The 21,769-nt window shown below is 41.2% G+C and overlaps 1 protein-coding gene across 1 annotated transcript; it reads right to left on the bottom strand.

Moving 5' to 3' along the window:
* Nucleotides 1-12,010: 12,010 nt before the first annotated feature.
* grb7 (growth factor receptor bound protein 7) lies at nucleotides 12,011-21,717 on the bottom strand. Its single transcript, XM_005913874.3, has 12 exons — nucleotides 21,575-21,717; nucleotides 21,379-21,500; nucleotides 19,140-19,214; nucleotides 18,059-18,196; nucleotides 17,854-17,964; nucleotides 16,618-16,716; nucleotides 16,451-16,534; nucleotides 16,245-16,361; nucleotides 14,324-14,381; nucleotides 14,158-14,245; nucleotides 13,243-13,336; nucleotides 12,011-13,153 (listed from the first exon to the last, which is right to left on the bottom strand). Exons 1-12 carry the CDS (start codon nucleotides 21,648-21,650, stop codon nucleotides 13,007-13,009), a joined length of 1,209 nt encoding a protein of 402 aa, XP_005913936.2. The 5' UTR covers nucleotides 21,651-21,717; the 3' UTR covers nucleotides 12,011-13,006.
* Nucleotides 21,718-21,769: the final 52 nt, after the last annotated feature.

Raw genomic sequence — 21,769 nt, forward strand, 5'->3', positions numbered from 1 at the left:
GTTTTACTACCTTACTAAACCCAGTGAATGAAGCACAATCTGGCCTTTGTAATGTCATGAAGGTAAAGATTTATCAATTTGATGATGCTGAAAATGTCTAAATGTTTTCAGACTATTTCCCAGATAATTTCCCACGTGAGCATAAATGGCGACTCATTGTCACAATTTGTGCTCATTTTGCTTTCCCTTCAGGCTCTTATTTTGAAAGTTTAGTTGTCGTGTTAGTTTGCTGTCCTGGTTATCATCACGGTGGTCATCAATCTTATTCAGATGCTTTACCAAAATTAATGCAGCAGTTATAATTCCAAATATTCCTGTATGATTTCCTGTCAAAAAGCCTGATGCACTCAGTCAAGTGACTTTATTTTGTCATGCCAATTAAGGCCACTTGCAGAGAAGGTCAGCAGGAGCTGCACTGTGTCTTTGTGGAACTAGAGAAAGTATATGATAAGAGAGGAACTGTGGTACTGCATGAGGAAGTCACTTAATGGTACATGGACTGGTTCTTGTGTTGCACTTTTCTTTTTTATTGAGCAGTCAAAGTGCTTTATACAACATGCCTCGTTCACTCGTGAAACCATGCACTTCTTTCTGTCTCTAAGTGCTTTCTAGCACTTCTATCTATTCACACACATTGAGACGCCTGTGAATGCATCAGGAGCGACTCCACCAACCTCCTTATTAGTGAAAGACGTGCTCCACCTCAGAGAAGCCTGTGAGGGCACGGAGCGAAGCTGGATGACAGCATACAGTCACTATAACGTCACAGTGGTTATGACCATCTTTAAGCTACAGCCTTTACAATCCCCACATTTTGTGTGGGCAAATCTGATGGCACCGCACCACAGATATGATCAAAGATGGCTCACGAGCACAGTGGACTTTTACATGGTGAGCAGCCATGAATTATATATGTTTTTAATTGCTGGCTGCAGGCGTAGGCAGTGTGCCAGCAGCCAGCTCTGGCCCTCCATTATCAGCTTTATGCTATAGGTCAGGTCAGAGAGCCCACATTAAGGACTCAGTCAGGTCCAGGATCAATTCAGAGATGCTTGTAGATAACTGGACATTTCCAAAAATGAGCTTAGCAAATGCAGGATGAGTACAGGTCTGCAGAACTCACAATACCTTAGAGAGCTGAGGTATCCTGAGTAGTTTGGGAGGAGGAGGATTTTTGGAGTTTAAACAGATAGGAGGCGAACCTGGATAGACACAGGGATATAAAAACAGAGAAGAGAACATCAGAGTGAAATAAAGCATGTTTCACAGTCATTAAATCCACAGCTTGATAGATGAGGCATTTTAGCAATTGAGAATCAAAAGCTTCAAACTCCTGCTGGAAAAAACAGCATAAAGCCAGAATTAATCAAAGACACCTTGTCATTAAAACAATAAAACTAATGTATCAGTGTGTTAACATATTATATTGGGCAAGTCTGTCATTAAATACAGATGAAAGTATTGAAACGGTCTCAGGCTGCCTTTCAATTAGATGCCATCCATCTGGGTTCAGAAGAATGTCTACTTTATTGATCTCTGCATTTAACCCATTCACTCAGTGAAGCAGTGGGCAGCCATTGGGCGCCCGGGGAGCAGTGGATTTGAACCACCTCCCGATCATGGGGCCACCACTCTACCTACTGAGCTATCCCTGCCCCTGCTAAATGGCTCAAACACCTTTTGTTTGTCACTGCTCTGGTTTTAATTCAGTTCTTCTATTTTTAGGCTTCACAAGAATCAGGCAGACAGACACTTTGATCCTTGCGTGAATGTGAGTTATTATGCCAAAAGTGGGTCAGGTAAACACCCCGCTATGTTATTTTAATGCATTTCTAAGACTGAGCGGACAGATTTGAATGGCTCTCCTGGATGTCATGTAATGATTTAGAGAGACAAAGAAGAGAAAGCGTTGCAGCACTGGAACTGTGGGAGCTGCTGCAGCAGGGCTCATATTGACTAATTAATTAGGATGGAAAAGCTCCGGCACAAAAAATAAACAGTTGAGAAATAATGAGTGCTGTACAAGTATGTGCCATTTCTTTTTAATCTTGCTCTCTGCAAATTTTAACACTAAAACACACTCAGCCAAGGATGCAGTACCAGCAAAGAATTATTAAGATGCTATATATTATAGATTTTTTACTTCAACTTTCTGTTGCTGCCCAACAAAATTGTCGGCTGTTCTTTTTTATGCTTCTCAGTTATCACTGAGTCAATATCTAAATTTTTTATGTAATACTGGTCAATTTAACAGTCAGGGGAGTCCGTGGTCAGGCACAGGAAGGCAGGCACAGTGTAAACAATCCAGATGAGAGAAGCAGGGAAAAGGCAGTCCAGGAGGTCATACAACATGAGGTCAACACGAGGAAGAGCTGGACACACTCAAACGAGGGCAACCGCCTAATTGGGTGTAGATGAAACTGGTGAGGGTGGGGTGGACAATTACAAAGCAGTGAAAACTGAAAACTGACAGAGGAGCAAAGTGATGAGCCGCCTTTCTCATTGCTCAAACCGCACATCCTCAACTCCTCTCTTTATGTGTTATTAACTCCTACCAGAAACACAAGCGGAGGAGGTGAGGACCAGATGAGAGCAGAGAGGAGTTGAAGGAAACGGGCATTTAACCAAAAATGAGCCTTATTTTTAAGAGACGTCAATTAAATATGATAGTGGCGCAGCAGCTGTGTCATAAATCGTTTTATTATAGCCCAACCACCGCGGGATTTTATGATGTCAGATGTAACAATGCTCAGTTTTAATTAAATTCACAACATGGCACAATGTGACAAGATATTCTCCTTTTTTTAATTATCCACACATAAAAAGTGAAAGGCGTACATTTTATCATCTTAAATAACTGAAACTTATGAAAGGAGATGAAAGAATTTCCTTCCTGTGTATTTCAATAACAAAAAATCATAATCGAGTGAAGCTTTTGTGGCTTCGTGATAATTTCATTGTACTCATTTCTATTGTTTTAATTTAACTGTGTGCATTTAATATCAATATGTTGGTGCAAATGGTTCAGGATGAGTGGAAGGTATTTATGTGAGGAGACTATTTTACCATGAAACCAAGTATGACCAAGAAAGACAGGAGGATGGAAAGCAAAAACAAAACCAACACAACCATGTTCATGTTCGTGTCCTGAGGGGGCGTGTCTAGAAACATCTGTAGTAGCAACCACTGCATGCATTATGTTTTTTTCTAAATGTATTACATTTCATATATTGACATGAAAAAGTTGTTTTGCCTTTACCTCCACTTTAGATTAGCGAGGCTGTGACACCAAGAGTGCAGCGGGTTGATGACCACTGGTTTGAGCACAGATAGGAGAGAGCAGTGATGCTCTGCTCAACGTGAAAATAAATTCCTGTCAAAATCAAATTATTTCCATTGTCAATGTGAACAGTTATGATTTGACAAAAAAAGAAAAAAAAAGAGAGCAAATATGTGAATATAGGAGATGACCTAGTTGTTCTGTCTCTTATAGTTCCAGCTTGCAGCAGTTGCTCAGGGTCTGTTCAAGTTGTCATGTGCAGTATGATGTTTGAAGAAAAGAGTGAAGAGTTAAATAAGGATTGATCTGAAGCTTCCCCCCTCACTCCATTTGGCAGACTAAATACTAAAATTTGGGTCACATCGTCAGTGCAGTACCAGTGCTGTAAACTGTATGCTCACGCTGATATGCTGACACCAAAATTTTCTATTTGTACACGTAAAAATAGCTTTTAGAGCTCTCTGTCTTCTGTACAGCACATTTGTGGTGCAGTTATTGTAAGGCAAAACTGAAAAATCTTTAGGTGACATACAACCCAGGTGCAACTGGACTTTTTTCATCCCTGGTGGTGATAAAATGTATTCCTCTAGCACTTTATTGTGAAAAAACATAAGGTTGTGACGGAGGTGACATTGTTCCATCCACACTGATCCATGCACAGCTTTTCAATATTTTACAACGTACGAACAGTGAAAGGATTCAGATCGTCATATTTTACAAGATCCGTGTAAAACGGAAAAATGTAAATCAGAATTCTCCATAAGGGTGACATCTGCAAATTCTTATTTTGATTGGTTGTACTGAAGTCATGGATTTGTGGCTGCCATCTGTGAGATAGGTTGGAAACATCCTCCTGAAAAGTGTCAGGAAGAATCATCTGACCGTGATGTTTCTTAAGGTTTTCATTCAACAGTGATTCACCATGAAACAGGAAGTTCTTTTCAAGGGGTCAAAAAGGCTTAAAAAGTTCTCGAAAATTGGCAACATACATCTGAAACGATGAGAGCTTTCATCATCTATGGGTCTTATGTGGTAAAACGACTTCAGCACCACCTACAAAATGTTTATGAAGCAGCCGTGGCGTTACACTTAACTACACCTTTGTTTATGAAATCCAAGCATATCATGTAAAATCTATGATGTATAAAAAATTCCTCCTGGGTCTGTACATTAAATCCAACTGGAAGTCTACACTTTTAAATTTAAGATGTTGTAGCATGCTGAATTTCAATCATTCATCACAGCAGAGATTGTTATGACTCAGGGTGAATTGTCCAACATGTTCCAAACGTCACATGTTTGAGTCCAAATCTGGAGACATCTAGATGTTAATATTTAGTCATAGTCAAAGTGCCACCTAGTGGCAAAAGGAAGTTATAAGTACCTTATTGGTGTAGCAGCCAATTAGGCATCCACAAGACAGGAAACACCTCGAATGCAGCACACCTCAGTGTCCAAGGGATCCATCTTTGTTGGTTATGGTTTGTCAAATTTGAGTTTCCTGTTGAGGATATTTAACCTTAAAAAAAATTAAAGTGTGTTTAATAATTTGATTAACGTTGACTTAATCCCATTTTTATGAAAATATGCGAGTTGACTTTGTAAGGAATACAAAGACATGTAGAAAGCATTTGAAGCGCATAAGCAGTGAAAACATTTGACTTTTATGCTGTAATGTGTCAACGGTGTATTCTTGGACTGGGTTTTATTTGATTACGATGCTTAGCTTGTTCTTGGGTTCATGATTGGTGGCTGCAGCGCTCCCAAAGGGCAAAACACTGACAATATGAGTCATACACATGATCTACCCAAGTAATTTGCTGCTAACTGATTGCTCTGTGTACAAGCTGTCTGGCTTTCCTCACCCTAATGGAAGCACCTCTATTTGGGTTTGGCAGCTACAAAATAACAGTAATCACCTGCTTTGTCAGTGTTAGATTTCTGGTCCAAAGAAAACTTCATAAGCAGCCTAATTCTGCTGTCACAGGCATTATATCAACAGATTTTCTTCCAGTTTGGCTGGATACAGGTGGCAGCAAACCAGAGACAACTGAGCTAAATAGCAAAGCTTCACTTTGTATTCCAGTGAGCCCACTAATGCGATGCTTAATCCAAAGGGTAAACTAGGACCTGCAGTGATATACGCGAGCCAAAAAGACAAAAGAGCTCGGGTCTGTCTCAAAAGCAATAAAGAAATAAGACAGAAAATGTATGTATGTGTATATATATATATATATATATATATATATATATATATATATATTTATTAAGAAGAAGTAACTGCTCTCACAGCTAGAGATTGACTAGGTACGACACATATGCTACAGCTAGGGGGAGCCATGACAACAGGTCAGGGGGGAGATATCATCATCACCCCCACCTGAGATTGCGTACCAAGCCCCAAGTATGACTGAAGAAGTAGCATTGAGTGTGAGAGGAACTGACCTGAACGATAGGATCAGTAAAGCGCTATACAAATACAGACCATTTACCATCATGGCGACGCTCGTAAAGAAAGACAGGACCCTCAAACTCCCAGACCTCTGGTACAGGACCCAAGCTTGAAGGATAAAGACCGCCCACAGGGGCGAGAGAGACACATAAGTCTGAATATAATGAATGAAAGGAGGAATATGTGGAATGCAATGCATTTCAAATTTTTGTAGTTAAATTAATTAAAAAGTCGTTTTTAGTGCGAACAGCTAATCAGCAATTTAAAAACCAAGTTTTTACTATTTTAAAGACGACAAAGGTCCAGACAGCAACAACAAATGAAACAAAGCTCATTTATTTCAGCGTTCACCTATCCTTCCCTACCCTATTCATTGGCCAGGTCTGGGCAAAGTACTTCTAACTTATTATTAGTTGGACTGTACATTTTCAATAGTGTTAGAGCTTCATTAATTTGGAATGCTTGATGCAAATGTTCATTCATGCTGGGAAAACATATTCCAAATTGATGATAAAAATAAGTAAGTAAATAGAAGGTGAAAGGCAAGAAACAACTAATGACAAAGGGTGGCTCATAGTCTCAACACCCAACTCAGCGTTGTTGGGGCTGTCATAGGGCACCAGTCTGTCACAGCGCTAACACAGAGAGACAGCCAATTTAGCCACCAGTTAGCCTAACAGCCGTGGTAGATCAACCCTGTAGATCAAAGACAGTTTTTCCCTTTAACTTTGTGGGTTTTATCCTATAAATTTGCTCATTTTTTCTCGTTTTCATATAAATATGTAATTTATTCTTCATAACTTCCAAATCTGTGTTCAATGTTTTCCTGATAAATCTGTGGAGGATTTTCTCATGTTTTTACTTCTTCCTTCCTCAGGAAAAAGTTTTTTTAAATATTAATTTTTTATTTTTTCTCTTAGATTTGAGTTTTCTTCTCATAATTTTCTCTCAGGAATTTAAATTTTACTTGTTAAAAAAAGAAGTCATAGACTAAAACATATTGGATGAGAGAAATAATGTCAAACATTCCACTAGAAAAAATAGCTTTTATATTAAAAACCAAACACCGGGTGTTTAAAGGTCTGAGACTTGTTTCTCTCTTTTTACTCATCATTTTTGTGAGAGTTTGGATTTCAGTGTGTTGAACATGAGGGTGAAACATTTTTCCTTTCCGTATCCTGTATATTTGTATCTCAGTATCATTTGCCACAGCTACAAATTCATGTGCAGTTTCATTTGGCCTGTGTTAGTGAAGGTCACCGTGTCCCTTAAAGCTATCCCAGCATGCACTGACTGAAAGTCGGTCAGGCTGACATGACCATATTTTTTATCTGAGGGCATTTCTAAAGCACCACTTGACCTGAGTTGCATGTCATTTTGCTGTGAAGAAAAAATAAAAGACTAAACATCGAGGTGAGAGTGGACCGGCTCCGTTCACAAAGGCCACGATTCAAACCTGTAAGAGAAGCGAATTCAAACGAAAAGCTAAGAGTTTAAGAAGCATCAGCATCTCTCTGCCTTCCAGTTGTGCACGAAAGGCTGAAAAATTACAATTTTCTCCTCTTTTCTAAGCATCGATCCCAGCCAAGCAACACAGTCTGCATTTTAATTCCTACTAACAGTTATTTTCACAGCCAGTTTGCTAATTAACTATTTTGCGCATCACATTTTAAAAGTAAGAGTAAACAAATGTCCTTCACAGCTTCTCACACACCTTTTAGAACAGAAAGTTCACTCAACTGAACGATAATTAGCAGTAAAAGCTGAAACTAGAGAATTAGAGCTTTGTAATTATTATTTAGAAAGGTCAGTAAAGTCATTTACTTTCAACTGAAATCTAATGACTGCATTTTACAACCTTAGAAAACGGTGCATGTTCTGCTATCACCTCCAGCACAGCACACAGTGCAGAAAGCTACAAAGTAAAAGTTTGTTGGTCAGATAAGTGACAATGAGATAAAGTCTTCTTGTGCAGGGTGAGAGTGGGTCAGGTGGGCAGGGAGACGAGCTCAAAGCAGGTACTCTGAGTAAACACATGTAAGCATAAAACAGTACAAACAGGTCGGTAAACTCGAGCTCCTTTTTAACCAAACTTTAACCAAAGTAGTTTCTTTTTGAAATATGGTTCCTGTTTCCCACGACGACAAAAGCATTTATGCTGCTGCAAAGAAAATGTGTGCTAATGCAACTTTTAATGCAACACAAAAATATTAGAAACATAGCAGACACAAGAAAATGACAACAGTTTGAAAAGAGACAAAGTATCAAAGTTAGTATCAGTTTTTCCCTTGTTAATTATTGTACACACAGACATATGATAGATGAATTCAGTGAATTTTATTTTATGCACACAAAAAGCAAACAAAAAATTGCAGGACATCAGATGCACTTTTAATGGCTGACGTTTCTTTATCATTTCAAGCTGCTGATCCAAATTCAGTGATTTCCGCACCAGGAGTTATCAAACACAGGCCCATTGAATCAAACACTTTGGCTGGATTCATTTTTAAATATCTGACTCTTGCACTGAGTGTTAAAACCTAAAGGCGTGCTCTCAGTTCCCCTCCTGAAAAGATTAGAAAATTATTTCTTCCGTCTCTTTTTCATGGATTGTTGAACTTGAGCTGAGGAGACTCATTTCTTTTTTCCACTCGGGCTCTCCAAAGAAATTAAATCAGTTATCATGTAGCCCTAATTGTGTCGCTCATTCACACGGCTCTCTTTGAAGCCTTCCTGACCCGTCTGCCTTCTGTCTCTTTTACCCTTTAATTTACCTGCCCATCTAGGCCAACAGAGAAAAAAATTTGTTGCCATAGCAACGCCTTGGCAGTAAGAGGAAGGGTTACCCGAGCACACTGGTATTTAAACACACACACACACACACACACACACAGCGAGAGCGCAGGTCAGTGGAGAAATCAGCTCTTCAGCTTCTGCAGCCATGCAGCAGCAGAGGATCTGTGCACAGTAACCTTAAGGCAGCCTTTCATGTTGCTCCACCAAAGGGCTTCCAGATTTGTCTTTTAATGTTCATCTAGTTTGGAGGCTGTTAAAAGCTTCACAGTAATCTATTTTAAGTCAGAGCGGGCCCTTCGCTCGGAGCATCTTCAGGAAAATGTTTCGTGACTTTTCTGCACTAAAGTCACCGGAAGTCTTTCCAGAAATAAAATGCAAAAGAAAATATTGAAGCTGTCAGCAAAACCATGCCACATAAAAATATGAATAAAATAAATCAAAAACACTTTTTTTTTTCAAAGAAGAAAAAGAATTGAATCGTCTTATCAACAGGGTTTCCCATCATGCAGCAGGAGAGTCCCCGCAGAGGGACACCACAGGCAGACCCTCCTTTACTATGTACGTTTTAAGTCTTTACTTCAGGGGGAATAAACTTGCTGCACTCTCTGCTTCAGTGTCAGACAGCAGAGGTGAAGGTTCAGATCTTTACTGATCCTCGTAACTTCCACCAGGCAGCTTTTTTACATTTACATTGTGTTTTACCAACTTGCTAAAACACTGGTTTGCTGTGGGACAGTTATCTATGACTAGTTAATCTGTTGTATGCACTTATTTTCCCTTAGAAAAAAGTTGTTAAAAACATTTCTGCTATTGAGATCCTCAGTCTGATCCTACAGTATCTGGATGGCGAGAATTCACAAAGGGAAGATGTCACAGAGGGAAAAGAACAGAAACTGACCACGAACCAAAGACAAGAGTATGAAAAAGAACCAGCGAGCAGGTAGAGCAGCGTCAGTCATGCAGACAAATTGCAGGCGTCACGTTGGATCCAGACGGGCTGTCAAAACTGTCTGATGGCACAGGCAAAGGAAGTGATGACATGTCAGCTAACATAGAGGTTATTTTGTTCAGACATGAGTACCTGTGTCTCACAGCATGTGTTTAACATTCAGAAAGATGCTACCTTATAAAGTGGAGTTATTCAGCTTTGCCTTATTTTCTGTCAGTTATCCTGAATATCTACATCAAACATGGACAAAACATAATGTAAATATATCATAAACTAGAGGAAATACTTCTGAATCTGAGTTCCTGCCAATACAGATACTGTACACCAGGGGTGTCAAACTCAAATACACAGTGGGCCAAAATTCAAAACTGGAACAAAGTTGCGGGCTAACATTAATATTTATTGAAAAAAAAAATCTTCCTCCAGATATAAGAATGAAGCTTTTCTTATGGACTCAAATAAGTTTTGCTGGAAAACTGAATATGGAACAAGCAAAGCTTAATACTAAACAATATATGAAGCGTATAATACCAGTAGGCCAGCTTTAATAGTAATTTGGTATGGCTTCGCGGGCCAAATGTAATTAGGCTGTGGGCCAAATTTGGCCCGTGGGCCAGAGTTTGACATGCTGTACACCATATCAATCAATGCATAAACAAAGCAACATTAGGGTTAGTCAGTGTGGGCCTCTTTAATGACACAGCAGATAGTTCTGAGGGGTCTGTGAGCCCTTTCCCCCCCATGTACCACCAAGTTTCTGTATCGTTATATAATCTTTAAGCTCCATACTGGCCAGATGTCATATTAAAATGAAGTACTTTTTAGTTTTGTTTTTTTTACTGAAGTCTTTAATTAATCTTAAGCTGACTTTGTGACATCACCTAAACCTCAGCAATGCAATAAGAAATATTGGTTCTCTCCCCCAGTTTAAATCCCAACTCAAACTCATCTGTTCAAATCTGCATATTCATTGTGAATCCACTGTTTGTTCATTTTATCTTGTGCTTTATTTTATTGTTCTTATTCTGCCATTGTTTTACTAAGTGTTTTATCCTATTGTAAAGTGTCCTTGGGTGACTTGAAAGGCGCTCATAAATAAAAAAATTTATTATTATTATTATTATTATTATTATTATTAATGCCTTTACAGGTCCCACTGATTTTTTTATTTTATTTTTTTAAAAACAACTTGTAAAAGTGTCTTGTAACATAATTGTGACTTTTTTGCCCATTTGATATGAATTTCCATTCATTTGGCAAACAGAATGGATAGCTGTAAATGTTTTTACCATCGCAAGCTTCGATTTTATTGTAATTTTCCACTTCGAATGACTACATTGTGATGTTTGCACTGAATCGTGGATAACAGACCCAGATTAATAGGATTTACTGCTGCAGAAGCCTCAAGGCAGACACTTAATACCTAGCATGAACGCACGAGATGATTCAGGTTAACCCCTTTTTGCATGAAATTGATTAAAAACTATATTTGATGTTTTTCAATGTGTCATAAATATGGGAAACAGAACAAGAAACAAATGGAGCCAAAAAAAAAAAAAAAAAAAAAAAAAAAAACCACAAAGATCCTCCTTCCCGGACCGTCACTTACCAAAAGACAAACGGGTCATGCTGGATGATGGTCTCATCTACGGTCTCTGCAGACTCTTTCACATCTGTCGCACATGCTCAGTGTGAATTTGCTGTCTGCGATGAGATCAGGGTGCTAATAACAGAGCTGCCAGTTCTGTGTGTTCTCAGGCTGACGCCAACTGAACAGCGGTGTGCTAGCACAGGTCTGACTGAAGGACATCAGGTCTGCGTGTCACCTCATGGTGTCTAACAGTTTGGCCAAAACATGCTGAAGGAGCCCACTGGAGGTCAGGTACCAGTCATGCTGCTGGGTTAAGGTCCTTCATCAGCTCTTTTCTCGTGTAACAGCCCATAAATGTGCCACCCTGGAGGAGCTGGACTATGTGCAACCTAAATGGACTGTAGGCATGATGCAAACCCACCAGCCACAAGAACGAAAAACAAAAACGCTAGAGTCAGGAGGGACGAGGAGCGATCATCAAGCTGTGGTCACCTGTTAAACCATGACCTGCATGGAGGTCATCTCATTTCCTCTCCAGCGCACCTGTAGTCACGTCCATTTGCACTAAAGGAGCTGAAATAGGCTCGCAGTGGTTTCTGCTCCGAACTGGACAGGCTGACATCCCTTTGTTATGCTTTGATCAGATTAAGTAAGGTTAGTTAAAGTGTGAGTAGTAAAAATAATCATTCTAAATTCAGAATCTTTAATATGAAAGTTTATTCAACATATAAAACATCTGAAAACATTTCATGTCAATAAAAGTCACAAATGCTGTTCAACATAATAAAATGAGTGGAAACTAAATTTGTCTTTGAATGAATAATGCCCATGTGGGTATACATGCAAACATTTCAGCAACAAATCTTCATGATAAAATCCAAAAATGAAGTGTAGTCAATCGCGCGCGCCCCCCCCCTCCCTCCCCCCGTTGGGTTTTTAAATTTATAAAAAAAAAAAAAGCTGGTGCATATTTTCCAAATAAATTCTGAGAAGTAGAAAAACATTTTGTAATTATTGCATTTTCTCTCCACCTCAACACCAGCTCTGCTTTTTGGTGTAAACTACACTTTCCCCAATTACACAGAGAAAGCTGTCAGAAATCATCGACCTATAAAATAAAGGGTTACGACAGAGTTGATGTATAGCTTTGACCGCATCTCCTCTGCAGTTAGCTTTTTACTCTCGTAAAACCAAAACAAGACAGATTCCCCTTCACCATCATTGTGCAAATACAGCAGTGAAATAGCTTTTACTGTTACACGAATTAAAGCTGGTTCTGTTTAAGGCACAAATACAAGTACAAAAAAAAAAAAAAAAAAAAAAAAAAAACTGCAGTCAGGAGAGTGAGAATTTACATGCTACATGATTGCAACCAGGTGCATTGTATGGTTAAATGTTCTCAGTAATCCACACATGCGCTCTTCCTACGCTGAGCTGAGAAATCCATGAATTCCTCCTCTGAGCTTTGAGTCAGAGCGCCCTCTGCTGGCCACACTTCTACTGTGCAGGTGAGAATCACACACACACACCACCTCCTCTCGCTGGTGCTGCTCGTCACAGTGAAAGTCTGACTGCTCATGGCAGCCGCAGCATGGATCCGAATCAAAGTGCACGTCATCAACATGGTCCCCAAAGCGCTAAAAAGTCTGTCTAACGCGGCTAATTAAGCCGTCTCCGGTGGGGCCGCTGCTCGTTAATTAAAATTTAAAAAAAAAAAAATGCTACAGTCTGGAGCCGCACGATGTGGAGAATGTGTTTAAAACCAAAGGGAGGAGGAGCAGAGAGTATGCTTTTCGCCCGTCTTCCCTCGAGTCCTCGTCCCACAGCCTGATAAATTCATCACACTGCAGTGAGAGATTTTCTTTGACAACCTGAGTGGGGAGTTTGGGTGGTGGTGGTGGTGCAGCTGGGCAGAGGTGAGGTGAAGGAGCTGTGGGTTTATAGTGCTACGCAGACGCAGGGATGTTTGAGGCACACTGGCAGGATGCCCTTGTTGATTTGATGAAACTCGACCAACTGCAGGAGGTCAATAAAGAGCGTGTCGCCGTCGTCCATGGTGTAGTACTTCCTGCCGCCGTTCTCAAACTGCAAACACGAAGATGATCAAAATTAGGGCGCGTCATACGCACAGAAGGCTTCTCCTTTTAAGCAGAGACTGAATGAAGGGAACTCACTGGGATCACCAGGTAGTGTTTGGTCTTCAGCTGATAGCACAGCGACAGGACGAAGCACTGAGCGTGCTGTTGGCTGTCACGAATCAGGAACATCCTGCAAAAAGCAGCTCGAGTTAAAACTGCGAGAGAAATGCACGACAGACAATCCTTCAGCCTGTGGGATCACTGGTAGAGCTACATGGAGGACATGCTTTATGTCAACTTGGCCAGTAATCCCAAATATATGATCTTCAGTACGTCACTGAAACTTTCTTCCTCTATTAAACCTGACAGGGTGGATGCTGTATGGAGTATTTTAGTACACTGCACAAAAGCACCATGAGAGGAGACCTCTACAGGTTAAAGATTGCAACTGCAAGAAGTAAACTTTGTTCATGTTAAAAGCAAAAAAACCCCACAAAGCTGTATTGAGCAAGTAAATCAGGTCGCCCAGCAAATATGGTGAAACATTCATGGGAGCTGAGCTGTAACAAAACATGGTAGCAGCATGCAAGCCTTCCAGTGAGCCATCAAGCACCAATGAGGCTTTGTGGACTACTTAGGAATTGTAAGTAAAGACTGTAACGCTTCGCACAGGAACCCTTTCAGCCCAGTGATGAGCAGAAAGTGTCAGTGGTTCCATCTGAGAGTAACAAAAGGGAGAAATAAGGGCATCACCAAGTTCCCTCTGAGGTTGGGTTGTGGTGGCAGCAGGCTAAGTAGAGCAGTGGGCCTTTCCAGTTCCTTCTAGGTGACCTAACCCAGTCCGGATGAGACAGATAATCTGTCCCCATCTGTGTGTTTGGCTAACATTAATAGCAGTAGCACAACCTCAGTTTTACATTCGCATGCTAAATACTCTCCATACACAACTACTTGAATACAAACGATCAGTCCACAAGACACTCGTACAGATGTGATGCCTTTATCACTCACCCGTCCACCAGCCCCTGCTTCTCTATCAGTCTCTGTGCTTCTTTTCTGGAAACACCACCATGAAACCACAGCTGGGTCTTGTGGATGGCTAATAAGAAAATAAAAATAAATAAAACACACAACCACCCCCAGACAACGACCCACATCTCCACTCATGTGAACTTACAGGAAGGGCTCACAGCAGAGTTCAGGTTAGGCAGACTGCACCTCAGGGCCTCTCGCCTCTGTGGCAGAGAAGGAAAAACAAGCAAGAGAAACCAGTTGAAACATCAGTCACCTCGCCTCCCAAAACAAAACACAGTAATCTCAGGCTGGGTGGTGAGTTAGCTGTAGTCTAGGTTTATCACATCACGCTAAGAGCAAACGCCGATCAAACACGGGGAATCTAAATTTCTGTGGAAGAGAAAATCATGAAGAAATGAAGGTCTACATCTGTACCCAGATATTTGTTGTGAAAAGAATTTATTCCCTTAGAGATCTGTATAAATATGCATGTTTTTATTAAATGTGGAAATAAAGCCTGCACCATCTCTGCTTGGATGCCTGACATCTCTCTCCGACAGCAGTGGCTGTCAGGCTTCAGTTGCTGATTTAGTGACTTTCCCCTCCAAAGAGCGCCTAGTGAAAAATCTATGGACGGTGCAGAGAAGGATTTGCTCTCCTGCCGCAGGCACACCTCACTCTGACTGCTGTTTACGGCGGACAGCACCCACTCACTGTGGAACGGGGAAAAAAAATAATAATAAAATAAGACTTCTTGTGGTGTCTAAATTCCTCCGTCAGCAACCAATTTAGATTTTTCCATTAATTTTCCCATTGGTCCCATCTCACATGTACACAAAGTGAATATTTTTCACTTTAAAAAAAAAAAAAAAAAAAATCATGAAAAAAGTCCACATTTGGATGCCGGAGGTTTGACGCTGCCATGGATCATTTCACCACTCATGTTTATTTATTAGCCCATTAGTTATTTTAATGGTGTTGTCATCTGTTAGGATTAGACAATAAAATCTACTGTTAGGTTTAAATAGTAAAACTTCTCAGCAAGGCAATAAAAACTTTTTATGATTCTAGTTTGAATATAATGGTCTGACATTTTTTCCCTTGGTTGCCACAGCGACGGGTGAACGGTTAAGAGTGTCCACAACATGTAGTTTGTGCTGCAGACATTTCAAGCATTCTGGGCTGAATGTAAACAAAACTACAAGACAATTATTGATGTTATTTTGTGACCATTCACTGTTTGCCATGAGGTCGAGCTGAAACCACATTACATAAGCATCCTCACCAGGTTTCCTTTTAAAGCCTTTACAGCAAGTTTGATGGATGCTCAGATTAAAGACGTTTCACACAGGGATTATCTGGACATACTGAGTGAAACCCGAGCTGTGATTCAGAGGCCGCTCGAAGCACAACTCTGTAGGACGTCAGAGAGTAGATATTCCAAATATGTTCATTCCTCCCAGCCGCTGCTCAAACCTTGTGTTTGTAAAGGGGAAGTTTACAATTAAGAAAAATAAAGTATGCCAAGTTAATCAGCAGTCCCCGTTTGCTGTGCAGCAGTGGAAATGCTGACAACCATCACTGGAATATTTTAAAGCAAGCTCTGAAGCCTCAGAGGGGGAGGTGGGGGGGTTACTTTCATCTGAGAGCGCTAAAATAATTTTGTTTCTATATATAAAATGGTACAAGTGTCCTTTTAAAGTTTTTGCTTCAGTGATGTTATTAAAAGCTGTGCTTTTCACGGGGTCATAATGTTGCATATAAAGCTAACAGGGATTTTATGACTCTTCCCATCAGCTCTGGAGTCTCGGCCAACTCGCCGTCAGTGTCACAGGCCGGAGCTGTTCTGGATCAGCCTCACTGCTCTCAGGTAGCACACGTCAGCTGCAAACCCGCGAGTACAATCACTGGACACTAACCAACCAGGACCAGACTGTACAGAACCAACAATAGAAATGAGGTTTATTTTATTTAGTTCTGAAGCACTTTGAACGGTACTAACGTGCTGGAAAGATGCTCCATTAATAGTTTCTTTACATTAAAAAGGGGTCTGGTCCTGCATCAGCACCTCCCTCCATCCTTACCCTCCATGCAAGCCCCTCCTCCCGCTCTGCACTCTGGGCTTCCATCGGGTTCTGGATGACCCTCCCGCCAGCCTTCCCAGAGAAGTCCATGGCCACCAGGCTAGCCTCCGACTTTGACTGCCCACACAGATAAAAGAAGAGCATGAACATGAGAGGACGATCCAAAGAGGCTCAAACTCTCTGTGCATCGTGTGTGAGGAGCTCACTTTGCCATCTGCTAATTTGGATCCTTCCACTTTTTGTGGAGCTGCTTTGGACATCTCATAGTTACGCTGAAGCTGCTTCCCGTACTGACAGCACACAAGATGGTTGTAAGTACACATGGAAAATAAAATGATAAACAAGGCGTTTCTTGCATAAATATGGACAATACCTTGAACAATCTGAAGGCGGACGTCCAACAAGTTCGTGTCTGCTCGTTCTCAGCACACAGGATCTTCAGGTCCTGAATACGGATGGGCTTTTTGGAAGGCTGTGCAAACACAAGTGAAAAGGTATAGTTAATGGAGGTGCACAGAAACATGAAAGAAACTGCCAAAACTTAGAATAAAACAGAAATGTCTCAATATGAGAGACTGGGCCACACACACACAGCTCCCCAATCTTTTATTTTCCATGGCAAACAAAAAGATCGCCATTCGATTCAGTGTAAATCTAACAAATCAAAACATGCAGTGCTACCAGCAGCCATAAGAAGCTGCTATTGGCTGACTGATGAGTTGAGCTGCTGTGAGACTCATTGCACGGTCGTCCACTGTGAGATGGAGGACTCCAACCAGAACCTGCAGCAGGAGGAGAGCCAGTGCTCCATTTTCGCAAACCCTAGTCCAATATGGTGGCGCCCGTGTACATCCAGCTTCGTGACAAGAAAGCCAATATTTGCACCACGACTCCGTGTCAAACTATATTTAGTATCATTAATAAATTTAGACAATGTAGCTGCTCCACATGCACACCATGCTGCAGCTTGTAGCGATTTTTGGGTGTCATTTAATTTTCCTTTCAGGATATCAGGAACTGGCCTCCTGACCATCTCAATCCAGCCTCCAGGCCAAATTTTCCCCATGTGTGTTTTCAATTCAGCGGCTAATCTGCAGTAAAGACAACAGGAATGATGCCACATCTCAGCAAAGGAGTTCTGTTTTTTTGCGCGCAGGTTCACCGTCATGGCTTCTGAGCCATCATTAATCCACCCGTTTCCTTCTTCGTGTGACAAGTGAAAGTGATCTTTATTGACTCAATGAGCCACAAAGACTACACAGGCAAGAGGAATGCTAAATGGAAGAGGTGACTGAACAAACATGAGATCATTGTACATGTTACCCTACAGGTAAAACCACTGTAGGGTTTTTCCACTGACCCAGGTTGGCCGTGATCACTCGGGACATCTTACATCCAGTCACCATCTCTGGAGTTCTGTCTGTGGTTTGTCAGATTTCAGCTTTATGCTTCCGTTTACTGAACAAGGAGGGATGCTTTTATTGTGAAGCATCAGCAGAGCTTCCTTTCACGTAGTGGGAAAACAGTGTTTTTGCAGTGCTGCTTAGTGGAAAAACGCTGCATGCGTTTACCCTGCTTTGGGGGAAGAAAAAAAAAGAAAAAAGCTCACCTTGATGCAGAAGGTGAAGTCTGTCGGTGCTCCGTATAGTTTACGGCTGTTCACCACAGTGTAGACGTTCAGATCGCCCAGATCAGCCACATACTGCAGGTGACGAGGCTCCTGCACGAAGACACACACAGAACCTCGATTTACTCAAACTAGAGGTCATGTAGTTACTGTGACTAAAGTCTGTGACTGCGCTGGACCTGCTGACCTTGGACGAGCCCTTGCTGGAGCTGTAGAGTCCCGAGCGGCGCAGGAAGAAATAGACCTTCTTCCAGGCCTTTCGACTTGGTTCTTTAACATGCAGGAAACCCTGGATCTCTGGACAGGTCCCAGACTTGAGCAGGTTCTGATGAGTAAACACGACTCATTACTACAGCATTACTGCAGGAACCTCAAATCACATACTTCCATACTTTGAAAGCACTTCAGCACTCAGAGACGCCAAGTACTCAGATGATTTAGGCACGAGTAAATGTGCATTTTGAAAGCATCTCTCTCATATTTTGTTTTAAATAGTTTTAAGAGCAGAGTCAAGGACAATGCTTTTCAGATTGATTAATTAATATATATATATCTATCTCTATATATATCCATCTAGTGTTTTCCTCACAGTGAGGATTACGGCTTTTTAATCCAGCACAGGTATCAAATCAGAACTTGGCTTTGACTCTCGGCCAGCACTACGGTACTGATACTTCATCATAACTGGAGAAAGCCAGATCAGTGCCGAGTGTAGAGCACAGCCAGCCAAGACTGGCAGAATTTTCAAAGCGTTGCAGGTCAGACGACACATTGCAATTTTTTTCTAAAGTTCACACGCAGAGCCCCAAATCTTTAAGCTTTATACAGATTTTCTGTGAGTTAAATCTCTTAGAAACCCAGAGAGTCTGATTTGTTGGTCCTTCTGAATTAATGAAAAAAAAAAAGTCTTGAAATGTGAATTTCAATGTGATTAAAACAATTTAACCAGTCGTTTGGTTTTTCCATGCATCAGTAAGAGGTTTTTTTTTTATTAAAACTTAATTAAAAACAAATACTGGCTTTTTACTTTTTAGTAATATTCATGCTGGACCCATTTCTTTTTTTTTTGCTGTACGCTATCATTCTGATTGAACCTTTGTAAATACACGTGTCATTTTACATTGTCAATTATAATCTTAAGACGTTTTGGTTTCGCAGTGTAAACCACTGAGCAGCAACATTAAACATCATTAAGCTCTGAGCTGACAGATCTAGCAGTGCTTTCAGCGAGCCGTTGTGAATGAGCTTCTGATTTCAGGACGGTTTACCTTAATGAGCTCTGATGACGTCATACCCTTGTTGACATCAGCGCTGTCGGAGATCATGGACTCTGGGAAGAAGAGCTGTGAGAAGAAGCAGAGGACTGTCATTATACCCCTGAAACGATCAGACACTCATTTACATGACAAAGAAGCTTCTTCTCCTCCTGTGACTTCATCATCCAACCAATCAGTGAGCGGGGAACACGACAAACTACACAAAGATAAATATACACCACACCTTCCACCAATCATGATCCTTTGTTCAAGACATGGAGAGAAAAAAAAATGTAATAAAATGAGAGGTGATCAGAAAAAGCCCGAGGTAAATTTCCAGTCGTGTGCACAAAGAAATCAAACTGGTGCCAAACTGGCACTTTCAAAGTGCCCAGAGGGAGACGGCTGCTGTGGTTTTGTTAGCTTAAAACATGCAGGTTTCTGCACGTTCATCAACTTAAATTTAACACTAACGCAGACGGTTAATACCCACTGTGCCCGGAGCGTGAAGATTTGATGGAAAACCAACGAGGAAACATTAAACTCTTATTATTGGCATTAAAATCTCGTTCATATAAAGGAATAACTGCACTCGCAGGACTTGCATAACTGCTATAAAAGATAATTATGCATAAACAAAATTAAAACCCACAAAAGAAATTTCATCATCAGATTTAAAAAAAAAGACTGTTGAAACCATCCAACAGTCTGCAAAGTGAAGCATTTGTTGTAATGTGACCGAGCAAAGATTAAATAAAGAACATTTACTCTGCAGCTTTTGTTTTCAGTGCTGTAGCCACAAATGTGGCTGGATGGGTAATTCCAGCACCAGAGGAAAGAAAATAACACCCATTGTCTGGCAGGTGCTAACGTGCAGAAACGTTTTACACAATCCCAGAAAGGCAAAGTGTCTGCTGGAATCACTGGACTGTGTTACCGACTGATTTCAGTGCAGCATTGAGCAAATGCAGCATTTACAACGTGGGAAAATCCCCACAAACAGTGTTCAGCTCAACACTTCACAGATCCAGAAAGATGGGCCAGATGTGCTGCAGAGGTGGACCAACATCTGACCTGGTCAACACCCGGTGTGCACCCTCTGCTCAAAAGCTCTTGCGATCAGACTCAAGACACCAACAGACAGCTGCAGGAGCAAAACGCCAACCTACGTCAACTGATGGAAAATAACACGAGGCTAAGAGGACAAAGAGAAAAGCTAATAAAGTTTACATAAATTATTTTAAAATCCGATCTTAAAATATCAAAGAAATATCCCCGAGTATATCCAGGGTTTGAACTTAAAATGCACTTCTGGATCTGTAAAATCTACCATGATGAGATGCAGATGTGACGGGACAGCAAAAAGAAAACTACCAAAACAAAGACAAAAGCAGAGATTGCAGATATTAAAATCTATGGCAAGAAGAGGAAAATGCATAACCTGCAATTACACTCACAACTACATGCTACGCATTTAAGGAGGAACTCCAGCCAACTGTACTATGAAATATGAATTTCAAGCCCTGTATATGTATAATAGGAGCAGTTACACCAATTATTTGACATGTACTGAAGAGGAGAGGACAGTTTCCCCAGTCTGCATCCCTGACAGCTCCCCCCCCCTCTCTGTGAGAGGACAGTGTGGTCCAGCAGTGCTTTGGCTTTAAGAAATGTGCAGCTGCAAGTTAATCAGAGGAAACTGGCATTCATATTTAGCCACATTCAGCTTGAGCGCATGGATGCTGGCGTTAGCCACACCATGCAAACTAATGTGACATAATTTAGCAACACTTCAGAGAACGCAGTATTTTCTTACTTTCACTAACATCATCTTTAACTGTGCTTCACAATTTGTTGCTTTATGCAACTGTGCAAGTTTAAGGCCTAAATGTATGATCTTATTCACTCCTGAGCCTTCTGGAGGCAGTGTGGGCACACGTTAGAGAGCTGTGGGACGGGACTGTTTTCAGTGCGTTTCAAGTGTCGTTTCTGTTTAACAGCACAGGTGACAGCGCAGAGTCGATGTAATGAAATATCTGAGGCATTAAGTCAGTGTGTCTGCACCAGCACGCAACCTGACAATCAAGCCACCATGACGTCAGGCCTTATTAACATCCACTGCACCGACTTGTTTAATAAAGACGCTGAAAATACCTCTGCTCAGAGTCTGCTGTTATGCAAGAAGGAAAAAGGGTTATTCATCTTAGAGTTCTCTCTTTAGATTTGCATTGTCACATGGCTTGCTGCATACCATTGGCTTCCTGAAGAACTCGTACTTGGCGTAGTTCTTGCAGAACATAAACCTCGTGTCACCGTTCAGAGACCAGGTCACCTGAACCTCCAACACAACCTCGTGGTCCTCCAGACACCTCTCTGTGGAGACAGGATGAGGTATGAGAAATTTCGACATACCGCGACTAAAAGGTTCATTCACCGCGTCGTCTTACCCAGACCGAGGGTGGGATTGACTTCGAGGAGGGCCCAGTTTTCCTGGTCACTGCAGTGAGCCGTCTGCACCAACATGTGGCACGCCTCCCTGGCTGTGGCTCCTGGAGAAACCCACACCGACCTGCTGTGGCTGTCCTCTCCATACACCACTAAACACACACACACACACACACACACACACACACACACACACA

This window comes from Haplochromis burtoni, unplaced genomic scaffold, assembly GCF_018398535.1.
Source record: "Haplochromis burtoni strain Fernald_Lab_line unplaced genomic scaffold, NCSU_Asbu1 Contig_6, whole genome shotgun sequence".
Taxonomy (NCBI): Eukaryota; Metazoa; Chordata; class Actinopteri; order Cichliformes; family Cichlidae; genus Haplochromis; species Haplochromis burtoni.